Source organism: Ptychodera flava, chromosome 11 (genome assembly GCF_041260155.1).
Source record: "Ptychodera flava strain L36383 chromosome 11, AS_Pfla_20210202, whole genome shotgun sequence".
Taxonomy (NCBI): Eukaryota; Metazoa; Hemichordata; class Enteropneusta; family Ptychoderidae; genus Ptychodera; species Ptychodera flava.
In genome coordinates this window covers 28,233,024-28,249,924 of record NC_091938.1, presented here as the reverse complement: position 1 = coordinate 28,249,924, position 16,901 = coordinate 28,233,024, and the positions used below count along the sequence as shown (strand labels likewise).

At 39.0% G+C, this 16,901-nt stretch overlaps 1 protein-coding gene across 1 annotated transcript in view; it reads left to right on the top strand.

Moving 5' to 3' along the window:
• Window positions 1–12,723, top strand: part of LOC139144464 (tolloid-like protein 1) — a 45,187-nt gene extending 32,464 nt beyond the window's left edge. Inside the window, exons 9-15 of the mRNA XM_070715163.1 lie at window positions 7,264–7,389; window positions 7,572–7,691; window positions 8,822–8,941; window positions 9,360–9,514; window positions 11,339–11,468; window positions 12,004–12,399; window positions 12,713–12,723. Coding sequence (XP_070571264.1) covers window positions 7,264–7,389; window positions 7,572–7,691; window positions 8,822–8,941; window positions 9,360–9,514; window positions 11,339–11,468; window positions 12,004–12,399; window positions 12,713–12,723 — 1,058 coding nt within the window. The remainder of the gene's footprint in view (window positions 1–7,263; window positions 7,390–7,571; window positions 7,692–8,821; window positions 8,942–9,359; window positions 9,515–11,338; window positions 11,469–12,003; window positions 12,400–12,712) is intronic.
• Window positions 12,724–16,901: the final 4,178 nt, after the last annotated feature.

The following is a 16,901-nucleotide window of genomic DNA, read 5'->3' as shown; positions in this document are numbered from 1 at the left end:
AAATTAGTTCCAATCGTGTTATAATTATTTCTGAGTCTGCAAGTACAGAAATTATGTCATATTAAATATTTTAATTTTCAAGGAACATCGTCCGTTTGTGCCTATCTTATCAACTAAATAGATCTTTACTTTAAAATAAGTGAACATAGTTGCAATGATACTGATAGTAACGAGCACTGGTCACGGTCGTATTGTTTTAATGGATTTAGTGGAATCTGTGTTTTATCACAGATGTGTTTTGTGATTACACCTAGCTATCTGCCTTCCGTACATCTTCACTGTCGTCCCCTTAGCCAATCGGCTCTTGTACCCATGACTGTTATCAATCCTCTTCCCAGCCCATCAGCCACGTTTGCACACGACACTACATACCAAGCCTTTGTCTCATCACTCCCATTCATTCATTCATTCATTCATTCAGCCGCTGGGTTCATGCCATACCAGCTCAGCCTATTACTCTACGTCCGGAATCGTTTACGATCCCTTCCTTCGAACAACCATGCCAGCCAAAGGACGTCCAAAGACAGCCAAGAAATCTCAGTGTCCGAATGCTCAGCCTGCTTCGAGACCCCGCGCTCAGCCCTACACAAGGCCGGCATTGATCCATGTCCCGCTCCGCTGCAACTGCACGTTGGATATTCTAGCTGCGAATACGGAGCACGGTACTAACGTAGTATAATCCTTCTGATCGGCCTCAGGTCCTGGCATTCAAACCGAGTTCGGAACCAGGTCTCCTTCTGAAGTTCCGTTGTCTGCAATGGTTCCTTTTGCCAGCATTTCGGCGGGCAGCGTCCCAAGCCAAGAGTACCACCAAGAAGATAGTTATGTAACAACTGCCATGTTTACGCAGCTGCAGACTTGGTCAACACGCTATTCAATATCCTGCATCAGCAACTTCGACCAGCGGCCACTAAGTCACCTATGAACTGTCTGACGTCACTTCCCGAAGTTCCCTTCCAGAACGTAAACAACACAATCCAAGATGGCGGCGCCCTACGTTCTATCAACGTCGATGTCATCCCCTCCTCATCGTCATCCATATCCAAAGACGTGGGACTTCGGCACATCTTCGAGTTCAACCATAAGGCATCGGACTCTTAAATTTACTCTGCCTAATTTCCGACAATTTCTAGCTCGTCTGTACGTTGGACAAGTTGCAGGCTGACTACGAGTAACCATGCAGCTACCTCCATGGAGTAACTGACTTTGCTTGGCCATATACCGCCCATGGCGATCATTTTCCTGGCCTATGTTGAGCCCGGCTTTTCTGTCACGTCCGACCGCTCAATCCGACCCATCGTACCCATCCAGCGCCAGCCCGCAAGAATTTCATAAGCATTATTTACATGACTGCGAATCAACAGGACACAACAGCCAGACGCCATAAAAAAAAGCGAACATAACGACGGTCATAGTGACCACATTGACTCCACTGCTCGGTCGACCTGCCTGTTTTGGTGGCGGGCCCAGAAACCTCATCAAACCTGATGTCATCAGTTCCTATCATGTACATCGTATCACGCTACACCAATGTTCAGCAAAATCGACAAGAGGATCAGTTGACTGACCGACGACTGTATCAGTTTCCGATTCAGAATGTCACCCGATGATCTCTCCTTACTTCAACCGTGGATTACGCTGCGGTGCCACAAGAAAGAACCAACAAACTACAGCTGGAGATCGAGAACGACCGGTCGTCCTATATCGCCTCTCAGACCGATGTTTGCCATCACGTTGGCATGTTCTGTCTGCTAGGGTTGACTTGGCAATGAATCTTGCCTTCTTCTTTTTTGTTTTCATGCTACGATGAGGCCATGACTTACCTTTTGCGTTGAAATTACTACTTTTTAGGAGTTCAGTTTTGCTAACATTCGCCTACTTGTCACTCGTTTATTTACCCGTTGCAGCTCATGTTACCTGGCTCTTTTCGTTTTGCATGCATTATCGTGCCCCCCTTTTTTAGCATGTTGATTTGGCCATCCTGCACAAGCGTTTTCCCAGCTTTGCATGTATTGCGCAGTCTGGCCTTACATGCGGCCCCACGCAATTTGCTCTTCATACAGCTTAGCGATGTCTTTCACATTTCTTTTTCCTTCCATTTTAGATGCACTGTTTCAAACTACTGTGCCACTCCCAGGAAGCCGAACCCTGCAGCTGCACTTGTCGGCAATCTCACAAGCATCCCTGCGAAAACATACGAAAACAAAAACATTTGCTAGCGTCTGTAACCCATCGGGCATTTTGTACCTGCAATAAGCCAGTGCCTGAACTGTATCATGGAGTCTGTTTAGCCCGACGTCTACGTATTAGCAAACTCTCTGTCCATAAAACATTTCGGTCAGCAGACCCATGGATACCTTACCACGAACCGCATCATGGCATTACATCAGCACGTTGACTTTGTGGATTGTACAGTTCACATCAGTGTGACTGGAGGAACATGCTTTCTTCAGAACACTTTCATTTTCAAAGCAAAGGACCACAGACTTCATCCTTTGCCATTTAGCAGTATTACAGTTTTTTAGTAATGTCTCAAAACCGCCACTTTATCCCACATCAGTTTCCTCATATCATGCCTTTCATTGCTGTTTCGAAAGAACTGACATTTAAGGCCAAAAAAAAAAAAAAGAAATGTTTCTGGTCAGGCCTTTCTTTAAAAAATGGTGCGGCGACGCGGCTTTTTTTTTTTTTTTCCTCCTCCTCAAGGGAGGGAGCAGGGTCAGTTAAAGCGCCAAAGCTTAGCGGCTAATTTGCATAATCATTTGCATATCATCAATTTATATTTGCATATGGATGTAAGCTTGCACATGCATCCACACATACATGTACACTCACAACAAAATGCAATGGTAACACACAAGTGTGCAGTTTGAACATCATGGAAACTCTTTATTACACTTAAATAAATCATCACAGTATTGTAATTACAATTGCAATTAAAACAGAAGATTCAGATTGAAACTTTGAGAGCAAGAAATGGTTCGTCTGATTGGAGTTTCATTAATACATAGGCCTATATTGCTAATAAATTGTCAAAACTTGCCAACAAAGAGGAAAATTCACAAGTTTAAGCTTTACACAATTCAAATGCAATTGAGTTTTACATCATTTTTGAACGACAAACACCGCGAATAATTTTTCATCACGGGGATAGATTTCAACACTTCCGGACAACTTATCTGATGCATACCATACTTCACACCTTCCACTCTTTCACCAGGTTAAAAGTTGCAGTGAGCGCTTATGTGTAGACAATGCATGCATCAGCTGGTAGCTACGCAGAGCGTGTGAACTAAAGGATGGCGGGAATATTTTAAAGCGTAGCGGGGAGAATCAAAGCGTAGCGGGGGGGGGGAGGCGAAAGTGTAGCGGGACCGCTATGGCCTGGGGATAACACTGAGTTTTGTAGTTTTATCAATATAGTAACATTTAAACTGTTCATGCAGTCACTGATCATGTGCCCCAAAGAATTTTCTTTCTCTTCAGCCGTTTTGGTTTGGTGTTATAGTAATCAGTATGTAGTTTGCCACAGCCGCCGGCCTCAAACCAGGAAAAAAAAGGATGACGCGCTGTTGTTCAAGTGACGCGCGCGCTGACCAGAAACATTTCTTTTTTGGGGGGGGGGGGGGGGCCTAACACTGTCATGGACTGCACACTTCGTTCGACCAGCAACAGGCCATTGAAGAGGCTTGCTTTGCATACTCAGACATTTTCCCTAGTTAACAGCGACGTTCCACTTTGCCTGATCCGTTCATTGCTGCTCCACATGGAAATCCCAGACCACCTTTTAGGTAGATGGTCTAGCAACTGCTAACGACTTACATGTACATCAGAACATCAAAATTTGCGTCACGCTTTTCAAAAGCTAGCCTCCTTACTGTGTGAACACTCAAACACTTATCTACTGCGGTCTATGTCGTCACTTCAAGTCGGCCTTATTTCACCGCATCAACAGACTCACACATTTACGTCTTGTTGTGTTTCATGTCTGCATTTTGCCATCTGGACTCACTGGGTGCACACTCAAACACTTTTTAACAGCTGCCTATACGTCATTGCAAGTCAGTCTCATTCCATTGCATTATGACTCACACGTTACATGTCTCGTCGTGTTTCACGTCTGTGTTCTGTCACCTAATGTTCCTACATGTACGTTGTTTCCACCTGGGCTCGCACAGTTTACCTGTCCCCCAGGACCCCCTCCCCCCAAGCCGTATCATCACCACGGTGATCCCTTGGGCGCGAGAACCTTGTCTTTGTTCCATGTTTCAACCCGGGCTTGCACAGTTTACCTGTCCCCGGGACCCCTCCCCCAAAGCCGTATCACCACCGCGGTGATCCCTTGGGTGCGAGAACCTTGTCTTGTTCCATCCACATTTCCACCTGGGCTCGTACAGTCTACCCTGTCCCCCAGGACCCCCTCCCCCCAAGCCGTATCATCACCACGGTGATCCCTTGGGCGTGAGAACCTCGTCTTCATTCCATGTTTCCACCCGGGCTCGCACAGTTTACCTGTCCCCCGGGACCCCCTCCCCCCCAAGCCGTATCACCACCGCGGTGATCCCTTGGGTGTGAGAACCTCGTCTCCGTTTCATCATGTTTCCACCTGGGCTCGTACAGTTTACCTGTCCCCCAGGACCCCCTCCCCCCAGGCCGTATCACCACCGCGGTGTTCCCCTGGGTGCGAGAACCCCTTTACTAACATCATTCTCAATTTCTTCCCTCCTTTTGGGGTCACTTCAGTCATACTTCCTTCGTTTGGGCTTTGGATTCCATCCTGACCCCATTTCTCGGGAATTCCACTCCTTTCCCACATTGCGGCCTCTCAGGATGGATTCATCATCAAGGTCATTCAGACCTTGACCCCAAGGTCACCAATGACCGTTGCTCGGTTGCTTGACTAAAGGGGCCCTCTCCCATATATTTTGCTTATATTTTATTATAGGTTAGTTTTCTACTTCTATTTTGACTGTTTTGTATTGTAAGTTTTGATAGTACTTAGTTTGAGATCCTCGAGGGCACTAGTTCTATGCCCTTTACTGCTTTATATTTGCCGTTTCATCTTGTGCTTTATTCTATACTTTGTTGGCATTTACGTTCTCCTTTTTGCAATAAACCCTCCTGTCTTTCCTCAACTTAGCGGTGGTGTGTTCACAAATTCAGAGTGAGCCAATTCAATGAGCCCTTAGGTTTTCAACAAGCATAACAAGCTTTACAATTCAAGTGCAGCCCCAATATCATGGTTGTTGAAAACATCCAAGGTGTACATATGAGTCGGTTCAAAACCGTGCAGTACGATTCCCATTCGCAGTTTAGAGATTTTACACCTATCGATGCTGCATTTGGTAACTCATTTTATAATTCATGTCCGTCTCGAAGATAAATCAAGATAATGAGATATTGGAATCTGCTTATCAACATTGATGGAAGTCTGGGACTATGGACTTCCTAGGTCAAATTGGTCTTTTGATGTATGTTATATTTTGATGATCTGGATTGTGATATAGATGGACGATTTCATGTAAATTTAAGTCTAGCCTCAAGTTTTTTGCAGCTTGATCATTCAACAACTTGGTGTAAAAATATAAATGGAAACCTTAAACTTAAAACGTATCTGGTTTTGAAAACTGACTGTAATAAAGATTGCTCTGTATTAATGTCTGTCGCGACAACAATCTTTATTTGCTCAACTTAGAGTTTGTGTTTTGCCTTTAAAAGTTAATAGGGGAGGAGCTGTAATCACTAGAGTCGGTATCTTCTTCAGTATTTTTATTGTAATGTCTATGACGATTTGAGAGAAATGTATGTAAATTCAAGCACCGATTATCAAACGTTGACATCAGATAAATGTTTTTGACGTCTAGAAATATTAGGGAAACGTTAAAGTTTATTGCGACCGTATCTACAAGGAGAAAAGAACGTTCATATTTCAATATTAAAGTATGCATTGATTTTTCCTTCAATGCATATTATTTCGATATTCCTGATGATTTGAACTGTCTTTGAAGTGTCATTTAAGTCCATTCGGGATGTTATCTCTATGCCGAGTGAGTTTTTATTCTGAATCGTGGATATCTCATTTTTCACGTGAATATTGGCGCTCGACTAACTAATTTACTAACTTACTTACTGAAAACCCTTTATTGCTCTACTTTAGTAAGTCGGTGTGTACTGACAAATGTGGCCTTACGTTCGTGGAGCAGTCGTATTAAATACGGCTAGTTTTCAATCGGCTTATAGACAAGTTGCAAAGAGTGCAAAATGCTGCCGCTCGTCTCGTCTGTAATGCTAAAAAGTACGATCATGTTCAACCCCTTTTGCAAAAATTACACTGACTGCCTATTAGTTCTCGTATCCACTACAAAGTTGTATCTACTTGCTTCAATTCAGTTACGGGTACAGGACCGCAATATCTCTCTGAACTTCTACATCAATACACTTCAAAAAGACAACTCCGTTCTTCCTCAGATTCTCGACTTCTCAGAATTCCAAGAGTTTCCACGAAGACTTTTGGCGAAGATCTTGCTCTTACATTGGCCCTGCATTATGGAACAAACTTCCTTCTGACCATCGCCACTCCAGCTCTACCCTTTCTTTCCGTCGTTCCCGACTTTTCTCTTTAAACAGTAGTTTAACTTTTTTCGTTTTCCTAGTCTCCAGTCCCGGCGGTTCATTCATTTCGCCTGTTATTTTATTTTTATTTTTGTTACTATTGCGCCTAGAGCTCTGTTTAGAGATTAGGCGCATTACAAATGTACTTTATTATTATTATTATTATTACAACATACGGCATCTGTCGCCTAGCTGAGAGGCCATAAACAGAACCGCTCGGCTAAATCTCCGCTCCCAAAAAAGAGTGGTTCAATAGCCGGCTAAGTTATTACATTTTTCTGACTGAGACCGCTCAACACGTTGTAGAGTTCGTGAAGCACTCATGCACGCATGCTCACTATCATACATCGCACATACACACTTTATCGACAGTTTACGTGAAAGTCCATCAAATATTTTCTTTAAAGCCTTCATCGACGTTCATTCTTTCACAATTATTTTTAGCTAGCAATTGATAGAAAAACGTTGAAAAACATTACAATGTTACATTGAAGCAATTTAGTATTGTAAAATTCAAAAACGTTTGTTGGTTTATCTTTGTTTTTTTTAATGCTTGTCCCTCTCAATTTAATCAAATTTTTAGTAATCAGCTCGGTTACATTGCATAACATTGCGGCTACTGAGTGAACAGGACACTTTGTACTCTTTCAGACAAATTCGACTGTGCAGTTCGCACTTTCACAAGTCGATGTGATCACATCTGTGAGCACGACCTTGGAAGTCTGCTGTGTATATGTGATGATAACACAACTAGCTCGCCGGGTATTACATGTGCAGGTAAGATAAAACATATTGTGAATGTGAATGATATGCTAAGTTATCTTGGGCACACAAGTCATGAACGCTAATAGTTATGATTCCATTTAGGTTTGCAATTTTCTGTTAGGTTTGCGTCATTTTTTATTGAAAAGAGTGACGTAAAATATTTACTCAGAGAAGTACCTTCGAATCTCTTGTAGATGTCGACAGATGTGCATTTGGAGGTGTTGAAGAGAGTCCCTGTGACAATGTCTGTGTGGATGAGACAGCATCGACAGACTGTCGTTGCCAAGCACAAAACAAAAACCGTGGATGCCTAAGTAAGTAGATAATCCCTCGGGTAATTAAATACAAGTAAAGTATGTTACAATACACAACAAGTGCCGGAAAATATTCCATTCCTTCCGATTTCAATCTAGCGAGAGAGTATACTTAATGCATGTCTGTCTGTCAGGATGATCAATATCTCGCTAATTCGAGTCAATTAATTTGATTTAAGTTACTGTTGCAGTATTTTCCCTTGTCCAACCTTTCCTTTGACTGGATTTCGGATTATATTTGTGTCTGTCTGTCTGTCTGTCTGTCTGGTTGATTAGTGCAACAGAAACCAAGTTCAGGTAAAAAACTAATTCAATCATTAATATAAAACAACCCTTGGTGTAATGGTGAGCACTTCTAAATATCTCGGCTTAATATGAATTATTTTAAAAAACAACCAAATATCTTATAGAGAGCCTAACGGTTTTAATGCAATTCAAACATTTTTTACTGATGACGACATCTTTTTTATTTGCAAACACTTTATTAGTCATTTACATGCACAAATGACATTCTTGTATTTAATTTAATAGTGTTTATATATTCTTAAGATAAAAGCAACATATTGTGTTTGCTACTGATGATATCTATCATCTAATATTTACATTTCATCTACGTGTTGGTAAACAGCTTTACACGCTCGGACAATTCATTCGCCAATGTCAGACTTCTATATTGCGTTATCGTGCAAGTCTCGATTGCTTAATGCTTTTATGGACATTATATTCCAGTTCAGTGTCAACAAGTGATATTTTGACAATATAGATACTGTTAAAGTTAACCTTTAATATGATAGTCAAGTAATAAACCTGCTTGAATTCTACAGTACAGTATATAAATGTAACATTTGAGAAGACTTCGACAGTATCTCCGTCGTTTGGATTAAGTTTCGTTCATGAATAGTAATTTCGATAGACAAAAAAGAGAAAGGTCCAAATATGCATTATATAAAGAAGCCAGAAGAGATATAAAATAGATGTATCCGATACAAATCAACAACTATAACAATAACTTCTCTATCTGTCAAAGTCGTGGTCACAATGGTATATGCAATACGAAACGCGCAAATTGATTGGCAATAATAGATGAGCTCAGCAAATATAGTAGCAAGTAATATTTACTCTTCTAACAGTATATCTTTCCAAGTGTGGCTTTGATGGAGTATTTGATCTGACTGTGAGGGACATCGGCTTGGTCAGCTACCAGTTTTCCCGTCGTGAACGATGTCAATGGACCGTCAAGGTTCCAAAAGGTGTGCACAACTCCACATTTTCGACACCAATTTCTAGTGTCACAGTGGTCGTAAGTGGTGACTTATGGCAGTACAATTTTCACATCTACAATTTTATTTTATTTGTAGCATTTACTTACAATGAATATTCCTGCACTTGTTGGCTTGTTAATTTTGCAATAGAAATAGCGTCGATGCAGTATGCGTCTTTATTGTCGTCACATCGCCATCTGTATTCATCTTATATTATGGTCTACTTACCAAAATTTGTGAGTTGTCGTTACAAAATGAACAAGTTCGCAATTAAAGATCACACGCTATAGACTTTTATCCTTATATTTCACTTGCGATCATCTTTTCCACTGAAGAGATGCCCTTAATGCAATGGTTGGCTATGTCCTTGGATTACTTATCAGGCCTTGTTTTCCATACTCTGCAGGAAGTACCATCAAAGTAGTCATTGAGTATTACTCTATTGTTGGGGAATGTGCACCTCCACGTTGTGATATCGATGTACTTGAAGTGTATGACAAATCTGACTCAGGAGACGATAAACTTGCAGCTGTGTGTGGAGATGCCACCCAACCACAAGAGGTGAATTTAAGTTTCCGTTTTTGACAACGGACATTAAGAAAATGGACATCAATCTTATCAGCGTCAATTATGAAAATACTTCAATGGAAGAATACCATTACAATACAAAGTAAATTGACACAACAAACACTGCGACAAACCGCTTTTAAAATCTTTACAATAACCAGTCAATAACATGTGCAACCGTCAATGTCGAAATGAATTTCATGAAAAGTGAATCAATGGATTCAAAGGAACAATGATAAACTTAGAGACAGTCATGTATGGAATGGGCAGTTCAAAAGTGTCCTTTATGCAAATAACACTCAATTGAAGACAAAACAAGGAAAATGGAAACCCGTTTCGGTCAAAAGACAATATAATTTATTTATTTATTTATTTATTTATTTATTTATTTATTTATTTATTTATTTATTCATGTTACCATTATTTTGAACGATAGTGTAGTATGTGTTTCTGACAACGCGAGTGCCTGAGTGCATCACTCTTTATTGTATGAAATCAGGAATTCGTTTCCTACGAACAACTGTCGTTAATAGATTGATCGAATGATTGGTCATGTTTCAGATTGTATACAGTACTGGCAACCATATAACTGTAACACTTACAAATGATGACATGTATTTGCAAAATTGGTTTCAACTGGTATTTTTACCGATAGGTGGGTGTGTGTGTGTCTCTCTCTCTCTCTCTCTCTCTCTCTCTCTCTCTCTCTCTCTCTACATATATATATTCTCTCTCTCTCTCTCTCTCTCTCTCTCTCTCTCTCTCTCTCTCTCTCTCTCTCTCTCTCTCTTCTCTCTCTCTCTCTCTATATATATATATATATATATATGGATCGTACGATTAGTACGATTAAAGAAAAGTTTTTTTTATGTTAACAAGATAATTGTATAGTTGACACTGGACAAAATATTAATGTTTTGATATATATTCAGTATATAATTATTTATATTTAAGTAAATGGAACAAAATCAATTCTATACGTTCCTTATATCTTCGCATATGGAACATATCAATACATTGATATACTTAGCATGTATATATTATGCAGAACAAGAGTATGCGTAAAGCAGATTTTTGCATACCAAGAGTACACTGTACTTATGCATTTTACGTACGTACGTGAATACTTGGCGTATTAGACACGTGTACAGAAACAGTATATATGTAGAAATTGCTGTATATAAAGCATTTTGCCCAGTGTGATCACTTTGCTATTGCTAAAACTTTTGAACAATTTCAGATGTTCTGCATTGCCCCTCATATATTGGCTGGGAGGAGAGGGGCCACACTTATTTCATCAACCAGACTGGTCCAGTTGTTTTCATCGACAGATTTGTGAAATTTCCGTGTGCAGGTAAAATTACAGCATGGAAAATAAACGCTTCGTGGGCAAATGGGACGTCCTTAATTCTACGTCCCGGTATTTATCGTCGTCAAGAGGACAATCATTTTGAATTGGTTGGACAGAGTCATATACAACTGAGTAATGTTATAGCTGATATTTTCACCTTTCAACTACCGACAGAAGATATCCTATCATTCCAACCTGGAGATTTTCTCGGTACGTATATTGATTTGATTATGTAAAGTCTCTTCAAGAGTAGACATATTCACATGATATTTTTAAGCCTTATACCGAACATATAACACTAAAACAGAGCAAGCTGTGCCGCAACAATTTATTATTTACTTAACATCCCATCTTGTCTGGTTGTGTGCCCTAAACGACATTTCCCTATATATCGCCTTCATATTTTGACAGGGTTGATGTGTGAATCGTCGTGTCATCTAAGCACAACAAGTGATGCCTGTTTTCAGTGCCCCGAATGCCCTATTACAAATATGGGTAAAGCTGTAATAGACGCCGTGTTACAAGAAGGACAAACAGTGTCCGTCGAGGATATGCAAGGTGCCTTTACACTACCTATACAACCAATGCTGAAAAATTGTAAGTTAGCGTTCAACAACTTATAAAGAAAGCACAGCATAAGATATCTTGATTTTAGAAATGACGATCTTTACAATCATGAACTTATATAAACATTAGACATCACTCAGCCATAAATAACTCACCCTACACAAGTATTGATAAGATCATATTACCGCATTTTAAAATGTATACTTACCTGAGAGAAAGAGTATCATGCTGCCTAATAATATTTATATGAATTGCAGTGGACAACAAGTAGAGTCAGATGGTTTATGATGGTTCGACTTTTTTAGAAAGAATTTCATTTCCTTTAGGTCCGATTCCCTAAGCGTAGAAAATTGACAACCTTTTGTAAGCAAAGAAATATCAAAACTCTAGGTAAACTTCTTTTGTTCTGTCAATACTAATGAAAATTATATGATAATCGTTCGAGTATTTCCACTTCACTTTATTATCATGGTTACACCGTAAACGGCAAAGAGAAGGTGATTTTAATAGATTTTGATAAATGTGATTTCATCTGATGTAATCTCAACTTTAATTTTGTTTGTAGACTGCGACGATGGTGATTGTTCTGAGTGTGGATCTCCCCGTACACTGACTACCACAACTGGTTCCATTTACACTACAAATTATTTAACCGGAGATCTTTATTACTACCCTGACACTTTCTGCAAATGGACCATCGTCGCACCGCCTGGTCAATACATTCGTGTTAGGTTTGACTCTTTTGACGTCCCAAGTGGTCACATTGGTGTCGGCCAAAGACATTGTGCCAGCTACGTTGCCTTATATAACGGCTCAGACGTCAACGATGTAGACCTAATGGATAAATTTTGTGGATCTCACATTCCACTCCTTTCATCCCTGTCCAATGAGTTGACTATCGTCTTTTCGTCGGATCAAACTACTTCTGGAACAGGGTTCACTGCTACCTATCAGACAGGAGGTACTGGCTTCATTGAACATGGTTTCCATCTACTACATTGTTGCTATCAACGAGATTTTCGCTTCTCACATTTACTAAAAACATTTTAGGCAATAATTGCAATAACATAACAGCGTCACATTAAAGATCCATTAGCTGTAACTTTGGTTATTTATTTATTTATTTATTTATTTATTTTGGGGGGTGGGGTTTCTGTGTATCATCTGCAGTTTCTGGTTTGAATCCCAGAACCATGGAGAAATCCCTGATATTTAGCTCATAAATGTACCCTATATGAGTATAATCTGCATGGTTGTTCAAATGTTGTATCCAGGTCCGGACTAAAATACATTTATCAACAATAACAATGGTCATTTCACGTACACAGGCTGCGTTGGCAAGCAGGACACCGGGCATTAGTCATGATGATCGGATTATAGTAAAATTCTGTAGTTGATACATTGAAACAGAATAGTGAAAAATAAGTCAAAAGTTTACAGCTAATGTCCCTTTAATGAGCCGTATTTCCAATTACACTATTCAGTTGCCGTTCGTGTTGCTTTGAAGTGTATGATGCCCCAAACTTCTTATCTGATAATTTTGTGTTCACATTTGTGAAGCGGAAATACTATGACATTCCATTGCTTTATTCCTGCTTACTAATTAACATTCAATATAATTGAGAACTTATAGAAACTGCTGCATTGGTCGTTTCACGTAGTTGCACTTGCATTCGGTCCACAACCTACCTTCAAAAGTATGTCTCCTCCACTGTCCCGTAAACAATCACGCTACAGAAAACCTTTCACAAAAATGACTCAAATATCAAAGGGTTAAGTTGATCAAACGCAAAAGTAAACTATTTTCAAAACTTCAATCGCTGACTTAGCCCATCCTTAACTGCATACCTTCAATATCCTTTTTTGACAAAAAATTCGCCATCAGCTTTTTCTTATCTTTCCGTCTACATAGGGACATTGACATAAATTTTATTTATACTAGATGAAGTGACTTTGATGTAGAAGGTATGCCAGGTATATCTACTCTCGGTTCACAGTGTATAGTTACTTAAAATAACATGAATATGTTTAGATTGCCAGGGCTACGGAATGGATATGTCGGAATGTAAACATCATATACACGCCACTTCAGAATGTGGATATTTCAAGTCGCCAGGATATCCCCATCAATACCAATCGAATGCCGTATGTAGTTGGAGTATTGAAGTGGCTGAAGGTGACGTCATTTTGCTGGAGTTCATTGATTTCAATGTTGGGGATAGAAGCTGTGAGCATGACTTTGTGAAAGTTTACGCTTCGCGGACGGCTGACGATGCATACTTATTCCGAACTTTATGCGGAGATGAAATGCCTAGTCCTGTGATCTCCCCTTCATTAATATTGTACATGGAATTCAAAGGTGAACAGATATCTCGGGATAGCACTGGTTTTTTGGCCAGGTATACAGCCATTCCGTATCAACTGGAAATCCCGCAAGTCAAGCCAACTGACTCATGTAAGTTCAATAGTATAAATTGTAGTTCCTGCATGTCATTCCCGTGGATTACGGGACTCGAGATAAGATTATCTTGGCCGCTGAACATACTTGAACTTCTTTTGCTGCTTTTCTGTGCATCTAAAATTCTCGGGCGCCGCGTCGGAAATCACACGATCGACTTCCAAACGCGCAGAACTACAGTCCAATATATCCTTATATATATATATATATATATATATATATATATATATATATATATATATATATATATAATATATATATATATATATAAGTATCACCTTACAGTAAAGTATATATATATATATATATATATATATATATATATATATATATATATATATATATATATATATATATAAGTATCACCTTACAGTTAAGACGTAAACACGTATGACTAGTACAAGCAACCTAGTCTACTCTTAATATTCAACGTAATTGTAGGTAAGGCGAACATATATCCGTTTACATCGGCGATTCTCTGTCTCCTTTGTTTGGGATGATTTCTGTTTCTTCGCTTAGATTTATTCACATAACTGTTTGTATGGTAACGCATGGCAGGAAGGGAAGCATCAGTATAACTGTCATTAGCAATAAGGGCAGGAAAGAAATCTTGATTGTACCGTTGTAATAATGGGTTACTACTTAAAATTCATAACTCTATACTGTCATACGACAATATTTTTAGGTTATATATATATATATATATATATATATATATATATATATATATATATATATATATATATATTTTATATTTATATATATAAATATATATTTATATATATTTATATTTATATATAATAGTGTATAAATGTCAAGAAAATTGGAAACAGTATGGAAAGGAATGTTATAAATTAAATCGGCAAGATACAAGACTTTCATGGAGACAAGCTGAGAAGGCATGTATCGGAGAAGGCGCTCATCTCGTCAGTATCTTAAATGACGACGAATCAAAATTTATAATGTACTCGCTGATCAATGATTGGTGGTATGGTGACACATCTACATATATAGGTGAGTATTTGTCAAATGAATTACATGAAAGTTTCTAATGGTAAAATCGTTGAAGACTAAAACAGAAAAAAACGAAATTATATCAATATACTATGTTATCAATAACCTATTTCTAAATCAGGTAAACACTTGGTTCACGTACAATTATCCTCGTGGGTTTTCAATTACACGCTATAGATTGTAACCAACCTTTGACTACACTAACCGTCAATGAGGGTTATCGTTCGAAAAGATGTCTCAGAGAATAAACCATCGTATGACGAAATATAATGATTTATTCGAAATTTTTCTACTTTAATTTAGGCTACTTAAAAAAACAAACACCTAAATAAGTTAGGTTCGACTTAAAACTGATTGGTTGTCTCGCTGAATGTTACATTTTTTCAGTATTGAGTCTGTCCAAAAACAGATTACAGAGTATCCTGTTTGCCTGTATCGTTCGATTAGTGTGCGATCAAATTGGTGATTTTCAGTGTCTGATTCTATCCATTTATAACAATATGCTAAGTCACCTTTCCCCATTTGCTCTGGAACAAGTACTTTCACTGCACTGTCTAAATATCATTCTATCGCTCTGTTTTATCAAGGTCTGACAGCTGAAACTGCCCAGGGACGGTATCGATGGACTGATGGCAATCCTATGAGCTATGCCGACTGGTATGTGTCTTCTGCCACGGCGTTTTATTTCTTTCCTACCAGACTTATTTTCTAATGTCTCATGGTTGATTTTATCAGGCTAACATTCCCATAAAACGAAATACAGCCAAATAAAATACAATGATTTCAAAACACACAGTAACCTAGCAAGTTTTACATGTAGTTATAACGAGTGCGGATATGCGTTTCCGATATAAGGTTTGTACATACAGGAATAATAATTCTCATTTCATGCAAGTGCTTTATAGACTGTACAGTGTGTGGAGGAGTAGCAGTCAGAATATTTGTAAAAACGTAGCTCGGTCCTTAACTTCTGTATTTTAAGGGTGATGATTTGGCCTAGCGGTTTTGACTGTGATGTCCTCGCTTGGTGAATAGATGCCATACGTTAATACGTTGTGAGTTCGAATCCGATCAAAACATTTACTGAATTTTCTACCCTTGATCAATAGCCCAGCTGGTTTGCATAAATTGCCCTTAGGCTGTCTTTCGCCTAGTTAAGCGATGTATCCATTGCTTTGCTAAAGTTTTGTGCGAATTGTGATAGCTAGTATGTGAATGCGAGTGCTTCATAAACTCTGCAACAATGTGGAGTGGTCTCAGTCAATAAACATAAACAACATTTTAACTTAGCTAGGTCATTGCGTCAGTCTTTATTTAATTGTTGAGATTTATCCGAGAGGTCTTGACTCTGATGACTTCGCTAGGTTTAACTTACTAGGCGCCGTACATCGTGAGTTCGAATCCAATCGAAAATTCAAACTTCTGTGGTTTTATTTTTAAAAACTGAAACTGACACTGAAAATAATTGGAACAACTTAGTTTGTATATCGAAATAGAAAATGTCCTATGCAATTTACACGCAGGTGAGGTCCATTGCTTTGTTGACAAAATATTTCTCTGCGACGTCTATTCTTGTTATTAGAAGACCATTATACGTGTTTAAATGTCAATAACATATTTCGTTTGGATAAGTTCAAGTCATCCAAAGGCAAGTTTTCCTATACATAATTATGTTTCGTTCTAGGGAGAGAGCGCGTACTGACTCTGAGTACAATCAGCCAGATGGTGCAAGGTTTGAACCGTGTACAAAAATCGAATTGTCTGATTTTCATCTTACCGACCACTGGCATGATATTTCCTGTGTATCAAATACAATAAACCAATATATATGCAAGCGAGATGCGGTTCTTGACGGTATTGCAGACGAAATCGACCAATACTATGGCATATCCATGTTTGGTGAGTATGACCTGGACTATAATCGATAGCCTATAATGTGTACACCCAAAGCAGATACTGCCAAAAGGCACCATTTTTTCACATGCACAGTG